Below are 27,373 nucleotides of genomic sequence, written 5' to 3' on the forward strand. Positions count from 1 at the left end.
AGCATCCATGCTTGTGTCTTTCGCCATAATTGCACTGGCCTTTTCTCGCTGCTTGCATACGTCATGACTCTGCCGTGCCCAAAAGTACTGCCCCTTGTCTCTGTCATTTTTTAACTGGGCCCAAATGGTTCAGACAGGAGCTTTGCAAGATGGATTTGCCAGTGAGGAACACGGAAATGGGTGTATCCATCTGCTTTGCAAGATTAGTGACTAATACTTTTCAATAACTTTTCTCTGAGTTGCTTTTAGTGTTCTTTTGTCTTCATGGTGTAATTGTAGCCATGAAGACTGATTAACCAGTGACTGGACCTTCAATACACAGGTGTCTTGATACTTCAGTCACTTGAGACAGGTTCACTGCACTCAGGTGATCCCCATGTGACTAACTGTGAAACTACCAGCACTAACTGGTAGGGCCTTTGTTGAAAAAGGTCAGTCATTTTCAAGGGGGTGAACATTTATGCAATCAGTCATTTAACCTTACATATTTTTGTTTAATTAACAATCCTTTGTAGAAATCTTTTTTTTTCAGTTTGGCTTTAAAGAGGGTTTTGTCTTGTTTGTCAAAAAAGCCTAATGTTATTGACCATTATTGATTTATTAAATCAATAAAATGGTGAAAACATCTAAGGGGTGAATCCTTTTTATCATCACTGTATTTTGTACCAGCAATGAATTACTTTGTCTTTCATTTTCCAAGTTTTTTTGTCATTTGGTAATGTTCATGTGAACAAGGTTTTAAGACATGTGAACCAATAATGGTCTTGTTTCTAAACCTTAATATTGTAGTTTGAGATTTCCAGTTCATCCTCTAGTGACCATGAATGTCTACACAAATCAATAAATTTCTGCCTCACATAGCAGATATTAACAAATGTAGGTACCAAATAGCAAGAAATTAATCACTTATACACAGTTTTTTTCTCTAATAAAGGGGTTTTATATCAAAGTATGCCCTGAAATCTGCAAAGCCAAAATAATCAAAGTGAGTCAGTCTGGTTTTATCTGTATGATTCTCCGTCCAGCTGTGGGTTTGACAGAGACGGTAGATTCCTCATCCTGATTCTAAGTTTGACTGAGCACTTACACAACAATTTTACACTGCAAAACTTTTACACACACACAAAAGCACACACATGCTAGCCCTTCCTCTCCCCTGTTGGGTATTTAAGCAGAACCCGAAGTCTCCTAAGCAGCAGCAGACTGACTCCAGCCAGCAGCAGCGTCTCCATCTTCATCTGAGGTACCTTCACTCTGCATTTAAACTCACACTTTTACACAGAAATACAAAGGCTGCCCTCTTCACTCTTGCTTTTGTATGATACAAAGTTTGCATTCTTAGTTTAGTTCTTTTGCAGCTTTTATTTATCCCTTACAGATGTGAAATGCAGTGATTCATCTGGGAGTGATTTAAAGAGTCCTGGGCAATCTTATTGTGGTGCAATCTTGACTAAGAATAATGTTGAAATCTCTGTGCATTGCCTCTTATACATCACTCTGATCAATTCACTGTTCATGCATTGTTTCTGTATTGATTGCAGTTTAGAGGAATGGCTGCAAATCTCATCCTCATTATCCAGCATCTATACCTTAAGAAGCAATGACTATCTATATTATGTACTAAGCTTTTTAGTAATGGTTCAAATTGATTTAAAAGGTGTTTTTACTCATCTAAACCTAAAAACTTGTGAAATGCACACTTATTCTGTCTGAAAGGGGATATAAAATATTCAAAACTTGGTCCAGTTAACTAACCATAATAATTAACAGTAAAGTATTTAATCCATTCATTTAAAGTAAAATCCTCCTTGTATTAAAGGTGTGGAAATGCATGCATATTTTTGTTTCTAAAGGCATACTCAACATGAAAAACATTCTCAGCTTTGTTGGGAATAGTACCATCTCTGCAGGAGTTTTATGATAAGCTTAAGTCATCCACTCCCCCCCTTGGCCCTGTCAGGCTCAGATGTGCTGGTGAACATGTGTGCAGCTTTTTCTCATGTGTCAGCGTTTCCCAAACTCGTGTTAAAAATGTGTGTGTGTGTCTGGTGTATGTGTCACCAGTGTCTTGCACAAAGAAGAGTTTATGGTAAAATGGAGTTGAGCAAACAAACCTATTAAATGCTACTAAATTATTCTGCGCTAAGTTCTGTTGAACCTCTTAATGCACTATTTCATTGTATTATCTTAAAGCCTCAATAGCAAGTTGCTTTCTGACTCTTTCATGAATAATGAGCTGTAGGCTCACTATTAACCTTCATAAACCGCCATCAGGTTCATGCATCAGACAGAATTACCCCCACCCAACACTGTGTCTTTGATTTTTTTGTCGCCTTGTCTTGATTTGGAGTTATCATGAGCTGTTAATTTCCTGTAAACAGTCTGAATACTTCCCCAAACATGGCACAAGCATGACTTTACCACACCTGATCCTTTCTGGGCTATAATCTTTATCATCTTTTAATCTAAAGTAGCTACCAGCATTCCTTAGAGGATTTTAAACTATAGGCTTTATGCTCTGTCATAGACTTACAATTTGTGATTTGGAGCAAAGAAAAAAAAGTACTTGCACTGCAGGTTAGAAGTGTCTTTTATTTCATTGCTATATGCTAGATAAAGTTGTCAACTTTTGTGCAGGGATTTTGTTATAACTGCAACTCAACCAAAGGTATTTTAAAGAGGTTATTTTGGCCTTTAGATTTTGTCTTAATCTTAGGGGTGCCTTGGGCAAAGAAAGTTTGAAAACCACTTGGCTAAAAAAATCTTTGTTTGAGGTTTACATCAATAATTGATTATTTGAGTAGATACATGTTTTTTTTTCCTGCGGTGTTCATTGCACTGTAGGTCAGTTAAATGCAAAGGCAGAGATCCCCAAAGAGTAAATGTTGTGTATCGTATCGTAACCCATCATACCATATCTTATCGTATTGCAACTTTAAAGTGAGATGGAAAAGTGCTGCAAACCCCAAGGTTGTTTTTCAATTAAAATATACTCTCAGGACCGCTTTATTATGTACACATGTCCAAGTACTTGTTAACACAGTGGCGAATCAGCCAATCAGGGGGTAGCAACCTATGCATTAAGGTGTGTAGGCAAAGATTAAGGCGTGTAGAAAAGGCCAAGCTGATCTGCTGGAGTTTAAACTGACCATCAGAATGGGGCAGAAAGGTGAATTTAAGCGACTTTAAAGGTGCCAGACCCATTGGTCTGAGTACTTAACTGATAATTTACTGGGATTTTCACACACACAACCATCCCTAGAGTTCACAGAGACTAGTCTGAAAAAGAGAAAATGTCCAGTTGGTGTCCCTTCTCCAGACTGAAATTCCTCATTGATAGCAGAGGTCAGATGAGAATGGCCAGACTGGTTAAAGTGGATAGGAAGGCAAAAATAGTTCACCAGCTCATTACCTCTGAGGTATGCAGAAAAGCAGATCTGACTCACAACAATACTGAACCTTGAGGCAGATAGCCTGACGAACATCAACTTCTGCGGCAATAATCCAGTAGAAGGGTCAGAATTCTGCATAACAACCATGAAAGCCTGCCAGACCAACAACAACAATTGCACATTCAGAGTTACTTAAATCCCCTTTATTTCCATTTTGATGCCAAGTTTGAACTTCAGGACATCATCTCTACCATGTCTACATGCTTAAATGCATGAGTTGCTGTGATGTGATTGGCTTATAGCTATCGCATTGCTTAGCACGTAAACAGTTGAGCCTACTGAAGTGATCAGTGTGTGTACATCGAAGACGGCCGTACATTGTAACATAATATCAGTCTGAAGAGTAGAGATGTTGCAATACTGATGCCCAACAGGTAGTATGGGGGTTAATGTGGTGTATGGTATTGACCATTATACCAGTCATTTTGCCAGTTTACTACCATAACCAATGAGCCTATCCAAAAATGCACCAGTATCAGAAGGGTCATTGATATCGTCAATGATCTGGTCTAGGTAAAACAATCAGCAAGCAGAATAGTAAGAGAAGAGTAGTAAGAGACTGTCCGTTAAAATAGTAACCATAGTAAAATGTGGTAAGGATCCAGAATTAAGTACAGTATAAAAGTGAAGTCATGTCAGAACTAACTAAACACGGCACAGCCCTTGGGTAAATATTGTTACTATTCTTCCATCTGTGTGTCTGCACACTGGTCATTTTGCAGAAGCTGAGCATGCCCACAGCTGGAGATAGAACAGAGCTTCATCTGTGTTATTAAAGATGACTCATGCAGCCAAACGTCGCCTCAAACCTCTCCGGCACACGCCCACGTTATGTAATAGTGGGACTTATTCTCAGCCAGGTGTTTGTTCTACACACTGTATGTCCTGTGCTATAAGCATCTTATGAAAACAGCATTTGTGTACTTAAAGGTTAAATCAGACAGACCACAGAGTTACATGAGGTCCCATGAGGTCTGAGGGGTTTCATGTTTTAATGGAATAACTGAGTCATTCTGAGCACAACGGGTGTCCTTGTTTACACCAGTTTGATGTTTCTCACCTACAACCAGGTTCAAACCTGCAAGTAGTCCTTTAAGTTTTTGTTTCCGACTCCAATTTGCTTTAATATTTTTACCTTTATAGACTATTCATGGTGTTTTATATATTTGGTTAGAAATGACTGGAAATGACTTGTAGAGGGAGTCTTATTCTTTTATGATCATTTAAAATTAACAACACCCACCACTGCCACAAACAGCATCTGTGAAATGAAGCTCACATCACTGATTCTTTATTTCTGCAATCCTTATCATAACTAGTAAGACAAACTACAAACTACAGGGGTGTGTCCAGATTTCTTGGGGAGTAGCATGGCCCAACTCAGGTACTGACTTATGGAGAGGTGGAATATGCATTGAGGTTTAAGTGGATGTGACATTCTTTTGGTTTTATAGTTTCCAAATAAGTCAAGGATTCAGGAAGTTTCATTGTCAGAACTTTAATGCATGACAGGAAATAAAATTAAGAACTCAAGGTTCAAAGTGTTCAAGAAAGAATAATGTTAAAGTTGATGAAAATATTATAAAATTATAAACTAAATATTCATATTAAAAGGTTTTAAATATTTACACATGACTTTTTTTAGCCTTCAGTCAGATTTAAACAAAAAGGGATGGGGGAAAAATAAAACAAAAGAAATGTTCTGCATTCAAAAGTAATTAGCTGCACAATACAACCTTAGATTCATTATAAATATGGACGTAGAGTCAGTGATGTCACTTGTTGGTTTCTGAAGAGCACTTTTGAAGCCTTTGTGAATGGCTTGTATTAGGTTTCTGTAGTTTTTGCAGCCAACTTCAAGTGGACTCACGAGGAACTGCATCTTTCTACACAGGCTTCATTTTTCTACATCTGAGATAGGCGCTTAGACACAGCATGGTCCAAAACTCTGTTTAACTCAAGTTCCAGTCTGACGGACAAACAGCCAATCAAAGGCCAGGATTTTGGGTTGGTATTTGAGGTGGCCAATCGGATTTCACAGGGCCAACGTCAAACACTGGATATGACCTTTCCCACTTTGGCTTTCTTTGATAACAGAATGATTATTCTTCTTTCTTAAAAATAGATTTGTTGTTTTTCTGAGACAGTCTTCAGTTTTCTTAAAGTGTCAAAAATGCAATATTTACTCATCCATGAAGAGGCAAAAACACAAACAAAAATTTTAACCCCTTAAAGCCTGAAAACGCAAATTATAGCCAGAAAATTCTCATTTTTAGGAACTGACATGTTTATTTAACTTTCTTCTGAAATTCGAAAAAAAACAAATTATCATAAAATTTAACATATATATTTTTGGTATCTCATTTGATACGTTAGGTGTTTTTGGTAGCTGATAATCCACTTGAGGGAATTTTTATCAGATTGTATTCAGATTTCTTTGTAATTTATTGATCGTATTGATTAGATAGAGGTATCATAAAAGTATGTATCAAAAATGATACAACAGGCTTTAAGGGGTTAAACCTTTATTTTTTTTTCAGTAACCCAAAGAAAGAAAGACAATCCAGCAGCAGATTGCTGCTCCAAGAAACTTTTCAACCACTACTGTGATGCCACCTCTGTCTGGAAAGAAATGAATGCTAAAACTTTCAAAATAGGATTAGATTAAACTTTTGGTTCAAGTAAAAAACCTGCCCTGCAAAGCCTGATTTAAAAAATTGATAAATCCAAGTAAACGGACTGATTACTGAAAAAAGCTTGTTCTCCATGGAAACACTCTAACCCAGCTAACTTAGCTTAGACTAAAGCTACCTAAGCTACATAAACTACATTGATAACATAGCTAAAGACTGTAAGCATTTTCCAGTTTTGCAAATCTCATTTACCCATATTCTATTTATGTAAATTAGCTACATAGCTAATGTAGTTATGGCTTAAGCTAAAAAAGCTGCATTAAGTTATGCTGTGTTTGCTAAGGCTAAAGTAGTCATGTTACCTATGTAGCTACATTACCTACATAGTGAACTGGCCATGTTAGCATCAGTTATGTTTGCTTAAGCTCACTTTGCTACAGATTAAGCAAATGAGGCTTTGTTAGCCTATGCTTCAACTGCTTAAGTTAATTTAGCTATGCAGCTGTTCTAAATGCAGCTTAAGTAGCTACAATAGCACAGGCAAGTTTGCTGAAGTTATGATGCTAAAGCTGCAGATATTATCATCAGTAATCCACTTTAGGTATCCTACTTTAAAAATACTGTACCAATATGGTTTTTTTTAGCTGCATTAAATATACAGTAACACAATTAGAAAATACCCTACCCTTAAGATATTGCATTCACATGCATCATCATCATTGCAGTGATGAACTTGAAGCTGAAAAAAAACTGGAGCATTGGCCTACGACCTCCAAAATCGAATCAGTTCCTCCTGTCAGAGTGGGCATTTATGCAAAGTTTGACAAAAATATCTAAAAGCGTTATTGAGATATCCCTTTCACAAGGACAGCCCAGAGAGACAACCTAAGGCAGAGGCTTAGCAATGCTCTTGTGTAATGTTTTGAAAGCTTGGCATTTGTTTGTTATGGCTTTAATAATTACATGTTTTCACTTTAATTCATCACAGACAGACTTCACTGTGGTTTCCCTCTATGGCGTACAGTGGTGACTGCGTCATATTTAAGCTCTGACTCTTTATGAGCTTAATTTATATTTCATTGTGTCTACCCATGTGACCACAAAAACAAACAGGATATTTGTGAGATGAAAAAAAATCAAGCCATAAAAGTATCTTTCTTTAACAGTATTTACAGGAAGAGGAGTGACTGTAAACTCCTTCAGCACACACAGAAACACACAAACAAACCACTTCCATGTGTGCTTCAACACCAACCAGCTTAAATGTTTTCTTTCCCTTTCCCTCCAACATATTTTTTCCTTAACGATAAAAGGGCAAGGAAACAAACACCAAAGCACACTCATGGGTTGTTTCCAGTTTTCACAAATGAGTTTGAAATCAGCTCTCCCACTACGAAGTGATTGACTGCATCTTCTAGAAACTGTACTCTGCTTTTGATATGAAGTTCACTGTCTGAGTAATTTCAAACATGTTCCAAATAAATAAAGAAAAACTCATCCATCAAAAATGAAAAAAGTAATTAAGAGTAATAAATGTGTTTGCCTCTACTTTGCTCTTCCAGTCCATCATTGGATCATTCATCCTGAGCTATAATGTCTGATCAAACAACCACCGTGGCGCCCGATTCAGCCCCCCCAGTTCCCTCCGGACCCCCACCTAAAGTGACGAGCCGCGGACGCTCTGCAGATCCCATCGACAGCTCCAACACCGATTCTACCGCAGATATACCGGAGTTTGAGCCCTTTGGTTTGCCAGGACCAAGAGGATTTCCACCTTTGACTGGTGAGGATAAACACTATAAATCAAAGGCACACAAACAGACATTTTAAGGTTTTAATTTCAAGATATAAACAAAATGTAGTAAAGTTTGATGTCTTTTAATTTGAATGAATATAATGGAGTTATATAAAAAATAAAAAGAGTTATACAGAGTTATATGTATATGGGAGTACCTCCCATTCATACACCGATTCTTGTTTCCACAAGACTTTTTGTCTCTGGCCAAAATGGCTGGCAGTCCACAAGAATTCCAGCCTTTCAGAGCAACTACTGCACATTTGCTTTAGATAGCCATATGTGACAAATGGCCTGCATTTAACAGTGATGCTATATATAAAAACAGAAACACTGTGGTATGGCTTCAAGTCAAGTTCACATGACCAGACTTTGTAAATGACAGAGGAAGACATTATTTTAATTGTCTCTGTGAAAGTATTTAAACAAACATAATGAAAATTGTGTGCTGTTCCTTACACACATACAGTCAGATGCACAATATACACCTATGTTTACCACATAAATAAAACAGCAGCACTTAGCTTAACATTAGGACAGTTAGCTCTAAGTTAGCCCATTAGCAAATTAGCTGCTACCATAAGTTATCAGTTTACAACAGCCAAAGACAATCCTCCTCTGACACTGACAAGTCATCCACATAAGTTACTAACCAGTGCTTCCTTAATCAGACACCACCTTAAAACTCTCACAAACTGATGATCTCAACTGTAACCTCCGCTAAAACAATAAAATCCAACCATCATAGGGTTTTTTTGGAGTAGTCCCAAAGAAAGACAAAAATGTTTACTGTGGAAAGTTCAGTCCAGTCCCCCTCTCATCAATTACTCTTCCCACACTTCTGCTGCCGATTAGGCAGGACATCCCAAGCATGAACACCCAGCTACAAAGAAGTGAGATGGTGTTCTTGCCGGCCCTACAGATCCATGCCATTGTGCTTGGCCCAGGCCGAGGTCCTCCTCCCGCCCGTTGCATCGGTGTTTATGTTGCTCAGCTTCTACAGTTCCCTTTGTTTTAACTTCTTAATTACCTGCAGTGATGACAAACTCAAAATCCTTCCATACTGCTGATTTCCCTGCATAGTTTCCGGTAGCTCTAAAGCAGGGGTGTCCAAACTATGGCCAGCTGCCCATTTTTGATTGGCCCACCAAAAATTGTTTAAATTAAATGAAATATGGACCTCAACAGAGCATGAAGCTTGTGCTAGACTGTATTATTACTCTTAGTTTCAGTACAAGGCAGTGCTACCATGCTAATGCTGTATACAAACATTTTGACAAGTTTTTTTGAATTTTTTTTCACAACATAACAATAAAGATATGATTTATAATGCCCTTGTTGATTACAGCAGCAAAGCAGCACCAATGACATTCCAAGCTGGAGCCAGCGGTAGCCAGAGCCGACCAGGGCCCGTGAAATCTGATTGGCCACCCCAAAATCCTCAAAATGATTTTCTATTGGCCTTCGTCAGCCATCAACTAGCCAGTTAAGCATGCCCAATCACTGAGCATATCTTAACCTACATTAGATTGATTTTACAAACTTTAATATCAAGGTGAGGTATATGTAAGTGGCCCCACCGTCCTTATATATTTCTGTATGTGACCCCCGATGAAACAAGTTTGGACACCCCCGCTCTAAACTCTTCAGGAGATAGGCTTTGTTTGATGTCATCCATGTTGATCACATGAATTTACCACCTAAATTAGCCATGTTCTTTTTCAACGTACATAATCTCAACAGGAAGTAGGTCATAGTAAAATTACTTTGAAGTCATATTACTTCTAATTTATGTCAAAGGATTCTTGCAATATTTCTTGTAGCCTCCGCATACACAATTTAAACTGTATTTATTACATTCTGTGTTTGTTGCATTGTTTTTCCTCCAGAGTTTCTCGACATCTTCGATGTAGACATGATGAAAAGGCAGAATGAGATCAACAAGCAACAACACCACACCAACCTTTTCAACTCTGTCGACCTCATCATTCGCAGAGGACAAGAGTTCCAGGTTAAAATCAACTTCAACCGTCCGTACAATCCGGCTACGGACAAGTTCGCTGTGGAGTTTGTCATCGGTAAGGAATCGGTAATCTTTCATTGATCAACATTATATTTTCTATTATGTTCAGTTCATTCTAGCTCACTTGGTTCACCCTGTGCCAATTTTTATCTCATAAAGACACACAAATGTAGCAGGATGTTACCATATCAGCTAAAGGACTTTTGTTCTTGACAAGGAGCTGAGGACAAAATGCCAGTTGGTCGTTTCTCAGACTCAGGTCACAAAAGTACAGAGACACAATATTTACAAGGTTCAAGGCCTGCTTTCTTTGCCATTTTTTTCCACCATTTTGTGATTTGCAAAGAATTTTTCAAACTGTTTGATTTCTTATTCCTTGTACCAGGTTTCAGTTACCCTACTCTTGCTTTCATTTGCCTATGCAGTTTGCAGTTGTTTAACAAAAATTAGGCATTTTTTGTAAATTGTAAACATTTTGTCATGCAGAATGTGAGCTTGTCTTTTGATTTCCTCCCTCACTAAGCACAGGTTAGTATATTAACACTTAACCCTCAGTTGGTGTAAAAGAAATCATCATATTCAGGGTGTTTGTGACCAGAAATGGTAGCATACATAGATAAAAATAAAAACCATATATATTGATATTTTTTCCAAATTTTTCTTGCATTAATTTTTTCACCAGGATCAGACCTGATCAAAAATATCAAATATCTTTTTCTTTGTTTTTATTTTTTTATTTTTTTATTTATTTTGGGGGGGGGGCTTTTGTTTTGTTTTGTCATTATTCTACATGCAAGCTGGATGTCCTTGATGGGGATTATCACAGAGATGTTGATAATGACAGAACTTTGATTTATATGTTTTATTATGTTGTTACATTTCATTTGTTACACTAAGCGTGTAAGTGACCAAACTGAACACCATGAATAAATAGCAATAAAAAATACTATACATTACAAAAATTAATTAATCATGACTGCATGTTTTAATTCAGGTACCAGCCCTCATTACAGCAAGGGCACCTATATTCCTGTCTTCCCCAATAAGGAGCGTCTGACCACCTGGGAGGGCCGCATCACAAACAACTCAGGCAACACGGTCACCATTGGCATCACCCCTACAGCAAACTGCGTCGTTGGAAAGTACCACATGTATGTTGCCGTGATGACGCCCTTTGGCATACGCAGGACGAGACGGGACGACAGCCGGGACCTCTACATCCTCTTTAATCCCTGGGTGAAAGGTTTGTTTGAGTTCTTTTTCAAATTTCCATCAACTGATGGGGTGCATTTGGTTGGGGTTTTGTCTTTTGTGTTGTTCTGACTTGCCTCTCTTTCCTCAGATGACGCCGTGTTCCTGGATGATGAAGTTGAGAGGCAGGAGTGTGTGTTGAATGAGATAGGGATCATCTATCATGGTGCATTTGACGACATCGCTGAGAGGAACTGGAACTATGGACAGGTAGTATAAGAATTATCAAGGGATGCTAAATTTACTGGATGAATTTCTCTGAACAGTTTTCTCTTTAATAGTTTAACTATGGAGTCCTGGATGCCTGTCTGTACATCATGGACCGTGCTGAGATGCCCATCACCAACAGAGGAGACCCCATCAAGGTGGCCAGAAAGGCCTCTGCCATGGTGAGAAGACATTCTAATGTGTCGTTGAAAACTCATGGAAACTATTTACAGAAACATAAGACATGGATTTATTTTGGGAGTCAGCACATGCAAAGCACTATTTTACAGTAAAACAGACAATATGGCCAATACATTATGGTACTAACTCAGTTTTATTTTCAATACATCGCACTTTAACATGATACAGAGTGGTTTCTGTTTGAAATCCTTTCTTTCATCGGCTTTTAAATGAGTATGAAAATAGCTGCATCATCAACTCACTGGCTCTCATTTATAAAACTTGTGTAGGAACCAGTACAGATTTAGGGGTAAAAATGACCTTAGGACAAGGTCCATGTGTGATTTATGAAATGTGGCCAATTATGGCATACAAATGAGTGAGTGTTGATAAATGAGACAGCAGAAAACAACTGCAATTTAAATAACACACCCCTATGTATATTCAGAGTTCAGCTGGCCTTGCCCCAGGAGTTTTTACTTGGAGATATGTAATAAGGCAAAGAAACCCACTCCCCTTATTAGGATGTCAACTTTCAGGTCAGAACAGTGAAGGAAATTTGCTTTTCAGCCTGAGAGGTTGCATTAAAGTGAATCAGAAACACCACATTTAGAAGGAGGAAGGAAATCAGCACTGCAGTTAACAGTATTGTTGGATAACCAAAACTCCAGCTGATGTTAGAATATTTAATGCATACATCCCTGATATACAACTTGTAAATTACATTATTTTAATTCTTTTTGTTCAGATCACAATAAGCTAATACAAGTGTCAGACACTGATATGGTGCAGATAAACTTCTCTCTTCTGACTGTTCATAAGACGTATAAAGAGATTACAGAATTCTGAAATGTCTGGTAGCCACTTAAACAAATCAAGTGTTTGTAATCAATTATATTTTTAGTCTAAATAGATGTCTTGCCAAACATATCGGCTGTAATTCTTACATTTTCGAGCACTGGATGAGCTCCTGGCTCTTATAGCCTTCAGCCGTGCGTCCATTACGCATACAGTAGCAGATTAGATTGATTATTTAAGTCTCCAGACATGCCAATTGAAAATGCTCTAATTGTAAAGTTATTTATTTGTGTTCATTTATGGTCAGCTCCTAAACATACTCGGGGTTTATAGAGTTAAATCTGCTTAAATCTCCCATCATATTTTGCAAGTGATATAACGGTGTTCAATGGAACTTAGATAATTACTGAAGGCAGCCTGTCTGTTTTATTTTTGCCAATTAAATACAATAAATAATGAGAAAATCAGCTGAAAACAAAGCAATATTGCTGTCATAGTTTGTCAAGAGTTTGGTTTAATGTTAAATGCATTTTAAATGCTGTTTCTAATCTAACACCCACAGATAGTGAGTGAGCTGAAAGCAGTTTTAAAAGCATCGTTTGCTTACATCTAGATTGGTAACGCAACACCAAAATTTCTGCGGTATGCTTGTTTGATAAACGAGAGCCATTTTGTGGACATTCTGAGATTTTTTTAAGCTCTACACACCTGTCCTAGAGAGCCAAGCTGCTCCACCTGTGTAGCAGCAAATATGTTTTAAAACAAACTCCTGAACCCAAATCACTGTACAAAACAGTTTAATACATTACAACAATGCTGCTGTGGTGGGTCAGGGTCACTTGGCACTGATCCTGCACCTGGAGCAGAAACGCTGCCAGCATGTGTCTCTTTCTCCTCAGCACAACCTGAATGTTTAAAAATATAACACAACACTGTTTTTATATTAAAAAACAACCTTTGTGTCTTTAATGATTAAAAATAGGTCTGGTACACTCACTCAAACTACACAGGTCCAACACAGGAAGTGTAAACTTTAAAAGTAGCCTTTCTAGACACTGGTACATAATAAACGGAAATTTAGCATCTGAAAATTAATTGTCTAAAATGTCTCTGCAGCTGAACTCCCGTGATGATGATGGCGTGCTGGTCGGGAGCTGGAGCGGTGACTACACCTACGGAGTGGCACCCACTTCCTGGACTGGCAGCACAGACATCCTGCTCAGCTACTCAAGAAGCAAGATGCCCGTCTGCTACGCTCAGTGCTGGGTCTACGCTGCTGTCTTCAACACCTGTGAGACTTAAACTGGATTCAAGAATTGACTGTTTATTGATATGGATCATGCCTCTCTACCTCGTCCTTTTGTACAAAAATGAAGCCAAAGAACCCTGTAACGGGCGCTGTTCTCTTGTTCATTTAGAACCAGAGTCAATGTAATGATTAGGATGAAGCATTGGCTCCTCCAATTACCCAAACATACTTTTGATTTAAACTAAATATCTCTATTCTAAGAGAAATAAATCTGTTTAGAAGAAACAATGAAAATACAAGTGCAATGCATTTAATATGTTTTGGGATTTCTGAATTTGAACTATGCCCCATCTAATAACATGAAGGAGGTGGAGCTTATGACCTATACAGCAGGCTGACAGTAGGGGGAGCGTTTATGTTTTGGCTTCACTTTTGGAAAGTTATAGTGTCGTCCCTGTTTTATACAGTCAATGCCATTGAGATGTAACAAAAGAAGAGTTTCTTACAACCAAACTTCTGTCACATAAGCTATAGCTGAAAAGAGATGAAATATGTTAAGGATAAGTATTAATGCAGCACAGGATAAAATATCTCTAACCGAACTAATACTAATGCTTAAATTTGAGACAAAAGAACAACATGGGATAACAAAATACCCTGTGCCTTTCATTCTTAGTCTCTAGGAGTTAATGAAATGAACCAGCGGAGCTTTTCTTTGTCTCCAGTTTATGACTGATAATCAGCCCTTCCATTTAAGTCTTTATTTTTTGTCCATCCAGTCCTGCGCTGCCTCGGCATTCCATCCCGGGTTGTCACCAACTACTACTCCGCTCATGACAACGACGGAAACCTGAAAACTGACATCATCCTAGAAGAGAGTGGCAGGATTGACCGCAACCGCACCAAAGACTCAATCTGGTAACAAATCATCTATGTTAGAACCAGTCTTCTCCCACAGCCTAACAATCCATTATGTACAGAGACCACTAAACGATAACTATAACAATAAAGAGGTCTCAATATGAATCATGACACAGAGGCCACAATATGATACATATCACAATACAGGTGACACAATACAATATCTATCATGATACAAAGGGTCCTATAGGATACTATCATGACACAAAAGCTGTATGACATCATCATGATACAGAGGTTAGGATATGATGAGTATCATGATTAACCTTGTTTTTGATTATAAATATGTCCTACGCAGAATTCACTACAGTTAGCTGGTCTTTATTGTAGAGGATAACTGCAAAGACATAGTGAAATCAAGAAGGAGATGTTTGCTAGATTCACCCTCTGGAGTGCAGTTTTTATTAAACAGAGTTCTCAATTCAAAACAAGAAATGTATGTCTCTACTCATGTTTTTTTATTGTTTTGATCATGGCAGAATTTACATACTGTGCACGTAAAGTAAAAACAAATCGTACATTTTTTGACTGTATTTCTGTCATAGTTTACCAAATATTTTTTTTATTGTCAGGAACTATCATTGCTGGAATGAATGCTACATGTCCAGACCAGATCTCCCAGTAGGCTTTGGAGGCTGGCAGGTTGTAGATGCAACGCCACAGGAGACCAGCGATGGTATATAACAATAAAAAAAACAAACACAAATTTCACATTATTAAATGGATATTCGAGTTCCTGTTGGTGATATTCCCTGATGACTATTTTCTTTTCCAACTAACACAAAAGTCAATGCAATATGATCATGGCTGTATCAGTATTTGATTTTGTCCTTTTTCCCCGCACAGGTATGTACAGATGTGGTCCTGCATCAGTCATGGCCATCAAACATGGACACACGTGCTACCCATTTGATGCTCCCTTTGTGTTCGCTGAGGTGAGTCTTCAAACCACATCTATACACAGTATTCAGGTCAAATATATTGGAGTTTATAGTCTATATGTTTTCTCCCTGCAGGTGAACAGCGACGTGGTGTTTTACTCCCGCAGCAGAGAGGGGACCATGGAGCCGGTCAAAGTGAACCATTCCCATGTGGGCCGCATGGTGCTGACCAAAGCTCCTGGAACAATGGCCCGCCGTAATATCACGGATCAGTACAAGTTTCCAGAAGGTCAGGGACTTCACGCAACCATATTGTAATGCTTTTTGAAGGCAGTAGAATCATTTTATCTCCTGCAGTTTAAGGTGCATTAAACAGTTTCACTTTTAAAATTGTGGGTAAATGTAATGGTAGGATCGGCTTGTATGACTTAAATAATCGAAATGGAATGATAGAAATCAGTTTAATATGAATTAATTTACCTTGGAAAAGAATAAATAGTGAAAAGTGAAGAGTTAAAGTTTCTAGAAGATGAACAATGTTATCTTATAGACTGAACAGATGATAGATGAACTGGCTGAATCAAGTCAGTGTTGAGTCAACATGTTTTTAATGTAGGATATGGAGTAACTTTGCGGCTAAATGTTGTCAGATTTGGCTGAGTTCTGGCACCTCAGGACAAGAAAATTGCTACTCTGTGATGGGGGTTTGGCAAAGTCTTTGGATGTGTAGAACTTTTGCCACAGTTTTCATCATCCTGGTCTGGTTTAGGCCAGAGCTTGACCTCAGAAATGGAGCAAAAATTATTGGTCATTTCTTGTCCTGCTTTTTCCACAAATTAGTTATGGATGTGGTGAGAATGATTTTATTTACTTCAAGTTGAAGGCATGTTGGTACTCTGTGGCTAAGAAAAGGCGGACACCAAGAAATTCTGCACATTTTGGTGTCCACAAGTAAGGTAGTTAGAGTCAGTGTTGGAGTAGTTACACAAAAATGTAATCCATGACACATTACTGGTTTCTTTCTAAAAAAAGCAATGAGTTATATTACTTAGTTTAATCACAGATAAAAGTGATTGAAAAATATAATACCACAATACCAAACCTTTTATATGATATAATGGCATTGTTTTATCTAGTGAAAAGCATAAGGTGATGTTACATGACAGGACTCAGTGTGTGATCCATGAAAAGTTTGTCGACTCATGCTAATAAAGTCAACAAAAGACAGTCGGTGCCTCCTGGTAATTCTGTATACATTAGTATACTAAAAAGGAGGACTTACACAAGATATATTCTTTCTGCTCTTTAATACACAAAAGGTGACAGCAAAACGCCTCACAGAAAAATATGCCAAGAACAAGGCCACAGTAGGTAACATTTCCTCCACAATATATGCGGCAACAAGCCTGTTTATCTCTGCTTTCCTGTTGCTGGGATTGAAAATCAAGCTTTGGCTGCTTGGTAGGCCTCGTGCAGTCACTCAGCCTCCAGGGGTCTCTAGCTTCTAGCTTTGTGTTGCTGCCTTTGCAGGTATCTGGAAAGATTTTATGTGGAGTTAACGGCAGTAGAGAGTTGTTTCTGACCTGGGCATAGTTTACATCTTCCTGTAATATATAGAACTGAATTATTTAGGAGAATATCTAAAGCAATGTTGTGATTGCGATTTAATATGCATTTACTTTTTTGAAGTGCTACATGTTTTACATTTTTCTAAAAACACAAGCAATGAATCATTCTTTATTATAACCAACACAATGTTAGATAAAATAAACATACACTGTGCTTTCCTGGGGCAGGCCTTTATGTTAGGATGAAATTAGATGATGCATTAATCAATGTGTTTACAGCCTTGTTAGCAATCAGCATGACAATTAGGGCTGAACAATATTGAAAAAAGCATCTAACTGTAATGATTTTGACTCATACTGCAGACACAATGTGAGTTTTGCATTGAAGGAAATCAATATATTTTAGTCAAAAGAAAAAAAACATATATTACAAAAATAAGAAAATTAGGGTTTTTTTTTTTGCAATCTATTCTAGAAAAAATGGTGCTTCAATGTTTGCATGATGTGTTAAACTGGTATTATTACTCGGATTTCAGGTCAAAGAAATACTTCATTTTAATCTACATATTGCCCAGTTAGTCACTTTCTTTTCCTTTTGTGCAACAGAGCTAAAGTAGTGGATTGAAGATGTCCTTATTTGAACTGCTTGATCATTTTTTGCTTCCCTCTTCCGTGGACTCAGGCTAATGTGTCATCCACCTGAAACAGTGAGTGTCGCCTGAGCACATATTAAAAAAGACACTTGATTTTCTTTTCTCAGTGCTCCCATTTTATAGGTATTAAGAGGATTCATAGTAACTCAAGTAACTAAATTTAATTTGATTAATAATCAATGTGCAGTTCATTGAGTGTCAACTAGAGGCTGGCTCCAAAAACCAAGGATCCCCATTAGGTCCTCTTATATCATGCTCATTTTAACAGCAGAAATAAACATGTTTACGCTCTGCTACACAGATTTGTTTTTGTATCCTGGAGATCATCATTATTTGGAAAAAATGTACAGGTAGTCATTTTTTTTCTAATCAGTTTTGATTAATAAGTGAAGAGCAGAGAATTTTCATAATTAGGGGCATGGCTGAGTTGACCAGTGGTCATGTTGTGGAGGAGCTGTTGGTCAGGAGGCTTAAGGCCTGCCTCAACTTAACCTCTGGCTGTTTTTGATAGGCAGAGGGGGAAAGGTATAGTGAACACTGTTGAGCATAGAAGCATTTGGCAGAACAAATTTGGCATAAATGAAATATAATATTTCTAAGTCAACTTGTCTAAATCAGTGTTTAATCATCTGTTTATGAAAGTTTAAGTAATGTAGAATAAGTCTTTCCTTCATACATAGGGATGGCCCTTTCTATAGACTGTTTCATCTTGGATTTGTGTATTATATACTTCAACTGGAGGTGTATCAGTGTTTCTTGCTTTTTGGAACTTAAATGACACATACATGCACATAGAAAATTTTGGTAAATTACTTACATGATAACATGCCACGGTAAATTTACTATACAGTATAATATATCTTATAATGTAATAATAATTATAATAATAATCTTTATCTATACAGTTACATTGTTTATTTGGATATTTTAATCTTTCTCTATGATGCGTTTTACATCAAAGCTTATTTCACTGACAGCGATCAAGTCATCCTTCTCTCCTGGAAACAAAATAACTGTTAGGCAAAATGCTGTTAAAAAGCTAGCTTAACCACGATATTAATCACTTAACAAGAATGTTAGGGAAATTGGCTCTGAACGTGTTGTTATTCTAGCCGAATACAACGTAAGTGTTTAACTTACCCATGAAATGTCATTCAATGTGATCTTGTCTCTTCTGTGCATCTATTAGTGCAGCCCCATGCAGCACAGGAGTGAAGCATCTTGCCCAGGAATGCATCTGGCAAAATGGCAGCGGCGTTGACATACGGCCCACTGGCCAGTGTGGCATCTACATATGTTATGTCTATAGGCCAAATAACAGACTTGTATTTTTAAAAACCCCACTGGTTTCCATAATTACCACTAGAAGTAAGCACAGAAATCTAGAATCTGACTGGTAGATGTTGTCAATATTCCCAATTTGGCACACTGTACCTTGTGGAGAAGACATATCCAGGGTCACTACCATCTTTACGCTTCATCACGTTTCTATAGAAACCAATGAGTGACATCACTATGCTACTTCCATATAGTCTATGATTCAAACATATGTATACATTTATATTTCCAGGTAGTACAGAGGAGCGGACCGTCCTGGAGAAAGCAGAGGAATACGGCTGCAAACGGGAGAAGTCTGAGCTTCCTCCAGCTGATGTGGACCTGGTCCTGCCCACAGTGGGGGTCAGCATTGGCGAAGACTTCACTCTGAGTCTGGAGTTCATAAACCACAGTGATGAACGCCGCGTTGTTGACACCTACATCAGCGGGAATGTGGTGTATTACACAGGAGTCACCTCCACCGAGTTCCTGTTTGAGAATCCCACTGTGAAGATAGGTCCCAACCAAAGTGAGCTTTAAGTTTAACTCTTTATTTACATGAGATGTAAATGAAGTCAGAGCATCAATGTTGTATTTCTTTGCATCTCTTTACAGGTGTGAGGGAGCTGTTGACAGTCGAGGCGAAGCACTACATAAATCAGCTGGTGGAGCAGGCGAACCTCAACTTTATTGTCACAGGGAAGGTTAAAGAGACCGGACAGATCGTCAGCACCATGAAAGTTATCCCCCTGCGCAATCCTAGACTCACCGTCACGGTTTGGAATCAAACTTTTTTTTCTACCATACATGAATCCGGCAGTCACATGCATGAGAGAAGACCATAGCAAAATGTACTTCTATCTCTTTCCTAATAATTTCCTCACATGTGGCAGGTTATGTTCTTAAAAGTACAACCAGTAAAGGCCCAGAAAAGATGGCGGCATTTCTGGATCATGATCAGATATGGCTTCTTCTTGCATGATACGTCTCTAACTGATTGACTGGCGACCAGTCCAGGGTGTACCCCGCCTCTTGCCCAATGACAGCTGGGATAAGCTCCAGCCCCCCGCGACCCCTTATGGGATAAGCGGTATAGAAAATGGATGGAATCATGTTTTTAACGCAGTGCCGCCTGAGGGCCCAAAGATCACAAGCATCTAATGTTAAGCTTTGGCCTTGTCCCTTGCACGCAGAGATTTCTCCAGATTCTCTGAATTTTTGATGGTAGATGGTGTAATATTTTAAGTCTTCAAAACTTTACATTGAGGAACATTTTTCTGAATTTATTCCATAATTTTTAGAGGTAATTATTCACAGATTGGTGAACCTTTGCCCATCTTTAACTTCTGGAAGACTCTGCCTCTCTAAAATGCAATTAACCAAAATAGTTGCAAAATGCTCATCAGTACCGCTTACTTGTCCAGTCTTTAGTTGCCCTGTCCCTAGTTTTCTGGGATGTGTTGCTGCCATCAAACTCAAAAGACCCAACACTTTTCATGAAACAGTAAAATGTGTCAGTTTAACATCTGATATGTTGTTTATGTTCTATTGCTGATAAAATATGCATTTTTGAGCTTTGCAAATCATTTATTCTGTTTTTTAACACAGCGTCCCAAGGTTTTTGGAATTTGGGTTGTATTAAAAATGCTCCTTTCTTTAATAAGATAACCTTCTCTAAATAGACAGTCGTGTCTGTGTGTTTTCTTTTTATGCTGCAGGTGCCAGAAGGTGGAAGAGTGAGCGAAGAGATGACTGCGACTGTGGAGTTTACCAACCCCTTTCAGTTCAACCTGGAGGGTGTCTACGTTCGAATGGAGGGACCTGGACTCATGCAGCCCAAACTGAAGTATTACAGGTGAGAGGAGGCAGGTTTAAATGTGAGTCCAGTTGGTGAAATTTTGGATTTCTAATGTAAATGTTTAAGGTTTCTTGATTTTTTTTTTGTTTGGCTGTCTTAAAGTTGATTCAGAGTAGTCACTCATCCCTCTGCCCTCTAACTCTGTCCCTCCTGTTGGTTTCAGTCTCATCCCAGCGGGCTCCTCCCTGGTCTGGGTCGAGTATTTCACCCCGCAGAGGGCCGGCAGCAGCAGGGTGATCGCAACTCTGGACTGTCCCGCTCTGAGGCAGGTTCACGGGCTGGCGTCTGTCACTATCGACCCCTGAGGATCAGTGATGCCCCTCATCTATCACCATGCTTAAGCTTCAGCCAAAATAAAAAGCTAACATACAGTTACACATGTAGGTTTGTTGCAGGTAATAAGGTGAAGCATCAGCATTTTTGTTTCTGCTGAAGTCGTACTTTTGGTGAAAAAACACACATGGATCTCTGGCTCTTAAAGACGTAAAATTAATGTTTTTAAGGCAAGATTAAAATCAATTATAGTGTTTATACTGTATCAAATATTAAACAGCTTAAAGGATTTTTACATTAGAAAATGATGATTAAATGCTAAGGGAATAATTTGGAAATTTATACATGATTCCTTAGTTTCAAGTGAAAAGCATGCTTCAGTTAAAAAAAAATATAGTCAGTCCTTAAATAGTGCTTATACACTAATCACATTTTAATTTACTGCCATTGGCCTTATTTGACAAAGTCATCCATTAGTTTTGATGCATCAGATTTCAGGTTGTCTTTTTGTAACATGATTCTTAAACTAGGAAGAAATATAAGCTGCATTTATGTATTTTCAGCCATTTAGGGGCAGATTTACACAGCATGAGATAACATAAGCCCTGATATGTAGCTGCTTCAAGAAAGCCAATGCTGCTGCTTTACAAGTTTGATACTCAACATTCGATTTTTACTTACTTTCTGTTTCCAGGTCGATATTTCACACTTCAGACATCACAGAGACGTTAATTTTCTATTTCAGCAAGTTTCTAGGCTCACATGAACACTTGAAGTCAGGTGTAATTTGGATTCATAAGAGCTGATTTTTTCTTTTAATTGAATTGTGCAGCTGAAAAAAAATCCCAAACTATGATATCAAAGAGGCTAAAAAGCTCACTTTCTCTGCAGAATCTTTCATTTTAATTTTTCATGATGATATGAGAGACAAAGTTAATGATGAAGTAAACATTTTATCAGTCAATTCAGCTTTGGATTCATTTTCAAATTGTACAACCGGCATTCAGCAGCAGCTGTTAAACTAAAGTACCAGTGTCTCTGCTAAAGGACCGTTTCTCTGTTTTTTTTATAACTGTCACATTGTTTCTGACAATTTTTGTACAAGACCATTAAAAAAATTCTCCAAATAAAGGACTTCCATTAAATGTGTGTGAGGATAATTGTCTGTTTTCTACATTTACTGCAAGATCAATAAAGCCTACAGTGATACTTGTACTTAATAATTAAAACATTATTACTAGGTAAATACTTATGTGATATTACAGTTATTACTTGGTGAAATGCCAACTTACTAAAAGATAATTACCACCTTATGTTTCAGAAAAATGGTAATACTAAAGGATATTTACCTAATAATGTATTAATTATAAATAATTCCTTGTTATATGGTGGTATTTTACGCTATCCATAACTTAAATATTACTTTAAAATTATTTAGCAAGGACTCACTTTAGGTTTGTGGAAGAAGATAAAAAAATTACCTGGGTATAATAAAAGCAGGTTTATGGAATTAGCATATTAATTCTAAGAAGTTACTTGGTAAAATACCACCTTATTACCAGAGGAAAGGTGTCAGAAAACAACAGGAAACAATGCAACAAGTAGAGACTGACTGTAGAGATACACAGTATGGAATTTCTGTCGTTATGCCAATATTTAGCTGATACTGATGGCATATAAATATATTTAAGACCTAAAACTCCAGTTCTTAAACACTTGAATTTCTAAGAAATGAGGATTCTTGTAATTTCAGTATGTTTTACAACAGTAGAACAGTTTTATTAACTTTCATGTTAATAAACTGGCTCATTTAATACATTAGGCTACAAAAACATTATATATGAGGGTTGTTGTTGTTGTTGTTGTTTGTAAGCCAATCTTCTTCAATGAATAAACATCAAATATTCATAAACTTATAAAATGAATAAAATTTAACTCTTGAATTGTCAGGTTCTATCATGGCACCCCTGTATTTAGATGAGAAAAGGAAAAAAAATGCTTACTTTCAATATATTAAATGCAAATATCCACACACACATTTTCAAGTCTCATGGGGAAAAAAGTTTTTAGGGGATTAAACGAGATAAAACGTTATTCAAAAAAAATTCTGTTTTTCCCAATAGGCCACAACAGGGAAAATGGCGCCATCTGGTGGAAAATAGTAGAATTACAATGTTCAAAAAACACAAAAGAAAAGTCCCCAGCATTTTATTACCTGCATGTTTTTATGTTCTTATAGCTCCAGGATAAAAAAATTAAAAAATTAAAAAAAACAAAAGCCTGCATCTAAGGCCTAGGGTTTGAGTCAAGACGAAAAATGTTGACATCCCATAAATATACTGAAAACTCTTAAATGGTGTAGCGACAAAAATGAAATTGTGTGAAAATGGTACGAAGGGACACGTGAAGGTTAAACTTCAGTGGGATGAGTATCAGTTTATATTTTATTGTGAGCCTCATCACTGCTAAAATGCCATTTGACAATTCAATAACCTCAAAAATAATCATGTGTACTAGAGCAGTGGTTCTCAACCTGTTAAGCCCACGACCCCCAAAATAAAGGTGCCAGAGACCTGGAACCCCCACTGCACCTGAAGGTGGCTGAACACAGCCATGCATATTCAAAGATAGTCATGTGAAGACAAGGCTGCCTTAAGAGGGTTGAAGGGGAGAGCTTTCTGGGGCCGAGCCAGACTGGGGGCCAGCAAAATCATGGTCCATTGTAAAGTTGAGCTGTGGTATTTTGTATTTAACCTGAATAACAGCCACTCTTATCAAAGAAAGAAATATCTTTTTAATTCGTTTGTTTAGGAACTAGCCCTCTTAAGAATGTAAATCCTTTTGTTAAAAACATAATTAAAATACATGGAAAAATGGCTAAAACGAGTTAGTAATTGAAAAAAAATGGTTAAACATGTGATCAATTTGGATTTTAAAAGTAGCAGAAATTGGTTGGAAGTGCCAAAAATTAAAGTGGCAGAAAAAAATGGCAAAAATGGGTTCAAGTGGCAAAAATTGGCATATTAAGTAGTAAGAGGGGATTAAAAAGTGTCTGAAATCGCGATAGAGTGGCAGAAATTGGTGGAAATTTGGTGAAATGGGATGAAAAATTGATATAAACTGGCAAAAAAAGGGTTAGCTGAGGCAGAAATTGGCAGAAATGGGTTGCACTGGTGAAAATGGGCATATCAAATTGTGAAATGTGGTTTAAAAGTGGTAAAGAGGGGTTAATAGTGGAAATAATGGGTCAACAGAGCCAACAATAAGCAGAGAGTGGCAAGATTTGGTTTAGAAGTAGCAAAAACAGGAAAAAAATGGTGGAAAGGGTTTAAAATGGACAAAAAAATTGGTTTTAAGTGGCAAGAAAAGTGTAAAAAATTGGTGGGAAAAGTGATGAAAATTGGTTAAATTTTGGCAAAATTGGTGTAAAGTGGCAACAGTGAAATTTAAATGATATTCTTAGTTTTTTTAAGGCATCTGGAGACCCTTTCTCAGTGTCTCACAACCCCCAATGGGCTCCTGACCCCTACATTGAGAACCTCATGAGAAGTTTTCTGTATTCAAATACATTTAAAATGTGTAAGTTAATACTTATGTGACTTTATACGTGTTGGTTTTTCAGTTCTTAACATTTTTATACATACACTTTTTGGGTTTATTTTCCATTAACAGGCAGTGAATCATATGTGATTCCCTCATTAAATAATGAAAAAAGGTGGCTACTGAAATTATAATATAAAAAAAACAAACAAATCAAGTCCTGGGTTGTCCATTAATAATATTCTAAGATTAAAATTATGAATTTCAGCACCTCAATGAGTGAGTTGGAAAGGATCAAGATAGATCTGCTAATCCAGCGGCCACCAGGGGACCTCAGAGTTCAAAGTTGGCACCTGTCATTTCCTGCAGGCTGATTTCACACCCTAGAAAAAAAGAGAAGAAAGTGAAAGACACCATTGTGAAAGACATCCTGGGATTTCAACACCTAAGATCTTCGATAGTTCTCAAGTAGATGAAATATTGGTTTGGGTTTAAAGCACTTGACTGGTTTGATCATTCTCCCATGACAGTTTATCTTGTGTTGTTTACACAAGTGTCATTTATGAAAGCATGTTTGCCAGTAATGGTGCAGGTGGTTGATAAAATCTTGTCTCTGTGAGGGTTGTCCCTTCAGACGGTGCAGTCATTTTCCTTTACTCTGATTCATACAACTGCCCTTTAGCTGAGAGTTTAAAGGAGTAAATCATGCTTTCACAAGAACTATTACAAAACTTTTAAATCAACAATATACAGAAGGGGTGAGGTCTTTTAAAGTAGATTAGAAAATGTAAGTTTTTATCAATGACACTCTCACCACTCCTCTTCTAAAGATTGATTTTAAAAAGTTACTTAAAGAGAAAATTTTGGCTTATAAATTATAATAATTCAAAAAATTTACAATACAAACACTAAATAAAATAGTGAGTTGTTGTTTTAACACCTTATCAATGTCTTTTAAACTGACAGGATATTTTGGGAGTGCTGGCACACACACAACCTCTCCTTTCAAAACAGAAGCATAAGCATGCCATATCCCATCCTACTCTCTGTCCTGTTTATGCCAATCATAATATTATCTTTTAATTTCCTCTCACGGTCCACACTGTGTAATCTTCCAGGCATGATTTTAGAGTCATGCCTTTAAGGTTGCTCAGACACTGCAGACACCGTGTCATGTACAGTGCCTTTTAAAATAATCACCCTCTTGGATGTGTCACCTTTTGATTTTATAAATCAATCATGTTCTATAGCATTTGGCTTTTTTTTGCCTCTGGCTGCAATCACAGCACTGAGTCTGTGCAGATTAGTCAGAGTTGCACATCTAGACATTGCAATTTTACTTCAATCTTCTTTGCAAAACTGCTCAAGCTCTGTCAGGTTGCACGGTGATGGAGCATAAGCAGCACTTTTCAAGTCCAGCCACAAATCCTCTATTGGATTGAGGTCTGGGCTTTGACTCAGCCCCTCTAGAACATTCACCTTGTTGTCTTTAAACCATATCTGTGTAGCTTTGCTGTTGCTCATTGTCTTGCTGGAAAATAAATCTCTTAAGCTGTAGTTCTCTTGCAGACTGAATAAGATTGTCCTACAGGATGTTCCTTTATTTTGCTGCATTCATTTTACCTTCTACATTTACAAGCCTCCCAGGGCCGGCTGCCAAGAAGCATCCCCACAGCATGATGCTGCTCCCACTGTGAAGCACAGTGGGGATGGTGTGTTTGTGGTGATGTGCAGTGTTTGGTGTCCGCCAAGCACAGCCTCTTTTCTGATGGCCAAAAAGCCCCATTTGGACTCATCAGACCAAAGAACTTCCTTCCTCTCAATCATGGAGTCTCCCGCATGCCTTTCGGCAAACTTAAGTCTAGGTACAATTAGAGTTTTCTTCAGCAGTGGCTCTCTCTTTGCCCATTCTTTTTTGCAGTATTGTTTCAATTCAGCCACGCTGGATGGTTGCCAAGCATGAACGGCCAGTTTAAGGTCACGCCACAGCATTTCAACTGAATTAAAGTCCAGACTTCCACTTGGCCACTCCAAAACCGTCATTCTGCTTTTTTTTTTTAAAGCCATTTAGAGGTGGATTTCATGGTGTGTTTGGGATCATTGTCCTGCTGCATGAACCAAGCGTGCTTGAGCTTGAGGCCATGAACTGATAACCAGACATTCGCCTTCAGGATTTTCTGATAGCAAGCAGAATTCATGGCTCCATCAATTTCAGCAAGTCATACAGGTCATGAAGCCGCAAAGCAGTCCCAGACCATCACTCTGTCAACACCATGTGCTGACCATTTATGACTATTGGTATGATGTTCCTCTTATGGAATGCTGTGTTAGTTTTACGCAAGATGTAATGTGATAGACACCTTTCAAAATGTTCAACTTTTGTCTTGTCAGTCCACAGAATATTTACCTAAAAGTTTTGGGGATCATCAAGCTGTTTTTGGCAAATGTGAGACCAGCCTTTGTGTTCTTTTTGGACAGCAGTGGCTTTAGTCTTGGAACTCTCCCATGGATACCATTTTTAGTCTCTTTCTTGTTGTCGAATGAACTCTGACCATAACTGAGTCAAGTGAGGCTTGTCGGTCTTCAGATGTTGTTCTGGGTTCTTTTGTGACCTCCTGCATGAGTTTTCAAAGCCACTCCTGAGAAATGTTACAAGTTTCAGCACAACTTTGTTTCATCTCCAAAAAGTCCAAACTTCTCCATTACTCTTCAAAGCTATGTATCCTAGTGTGTCTTCTTTGAGAGGAGCCAGAGGATTCTGTGCAATTTCTTAG

At 37.8% G+C, this 27,373-nt stretch overlaps 1 protein-coding gene across 2 annotated transcripts in view; it reads left to right on the forward strand.

The window, feature by feature from the left end:
• f13a1b (coagulation factor XIII, A1 polypeptide b) overlaps window positions 1–22,158 on the forward strand; it is a 34,556-nt gene extending 12,398 nt beyond the window's left edge. Inside the window, exons 1-15 of one of the 2 annotated variants that reach the window (XM_041779719.1) lie at window positions 1,210–1,243; window positions 7,648–7,868; window positions 9,770–9,958; window positions 10,898–11,146; window positions 11,246–11,364; window positions 11,436–11,543; window positions 13,456–13,630; window positions 14,368–14,506; window positions 15,082–15,185; window positions 15,356–15,444; window positions 15,526–15,679; window positions 19,182–19,457; window positions 19,544–19,704; window positions 20,647–20,783; window positions 20,950–22,158. In XM_041779719.1, coding sequence (XP_041635653.1) covers window positions 7,679–7,868; window positions 9,770–9,958; window positions 10,898–11,146; window positions 11,246–11,364; window positions 11,436–11,543; window positions 13,456–13,630; window positions 14,368–14,506; window positions 15,082–15,185; window positions 15,356–15,444; window positions 15,526–15,679; window positions 19,182–19,457; window positions 19,544–19,704; window positions 20,647–20,783; window positions 20,950–21,091 — 2,232 coding nt within the window. In that variant the 5' untranslated portion in view covers window positions 1,210–1,243; window positions 7,648–7,678 and the 3' untranslated portion in view covers window positions 21,092–22,158. Of the gene's footprint in view, window positions 1–1,209; window positions 1,244–7,647; window positions 7,869–9,769; window positions 9,959–10,897; window positions 11,147–11,245; window positions 11,365–11,435; window positions 11,544–13,455; window positions 13,631–14,367; window positions 14,507–15,081; window positions 15,186–15,355; window positions 15,445–15,525; window positions 15,680–19,181; window positions 19,458–19,543; window positions 19,705–20,646; window positions 20,784–20,949 lie in introns of those variants that run through there. The other variant, XM_041779718.1, reaches the window with a different exon arrangement.
• Window positions 22,159–27,373: the final 5,215 nt, after the last annotated feature.

This window comes from Cheilinus undulatus, linkage group 22 (assembly GCF_018320785.1).
Source record: "Cheilinus undulatus linkage group 22, ASM1832078v1, whole genome shotgun sequence".
In the NCBI taxonomy this organism is placed as follows: domain Eukaryota; kingdom Metazoa; phylum Chordata; class Actinopteri; order Labriformes; family Labridae; genus Cheilinus; species Cheilinus undulatus.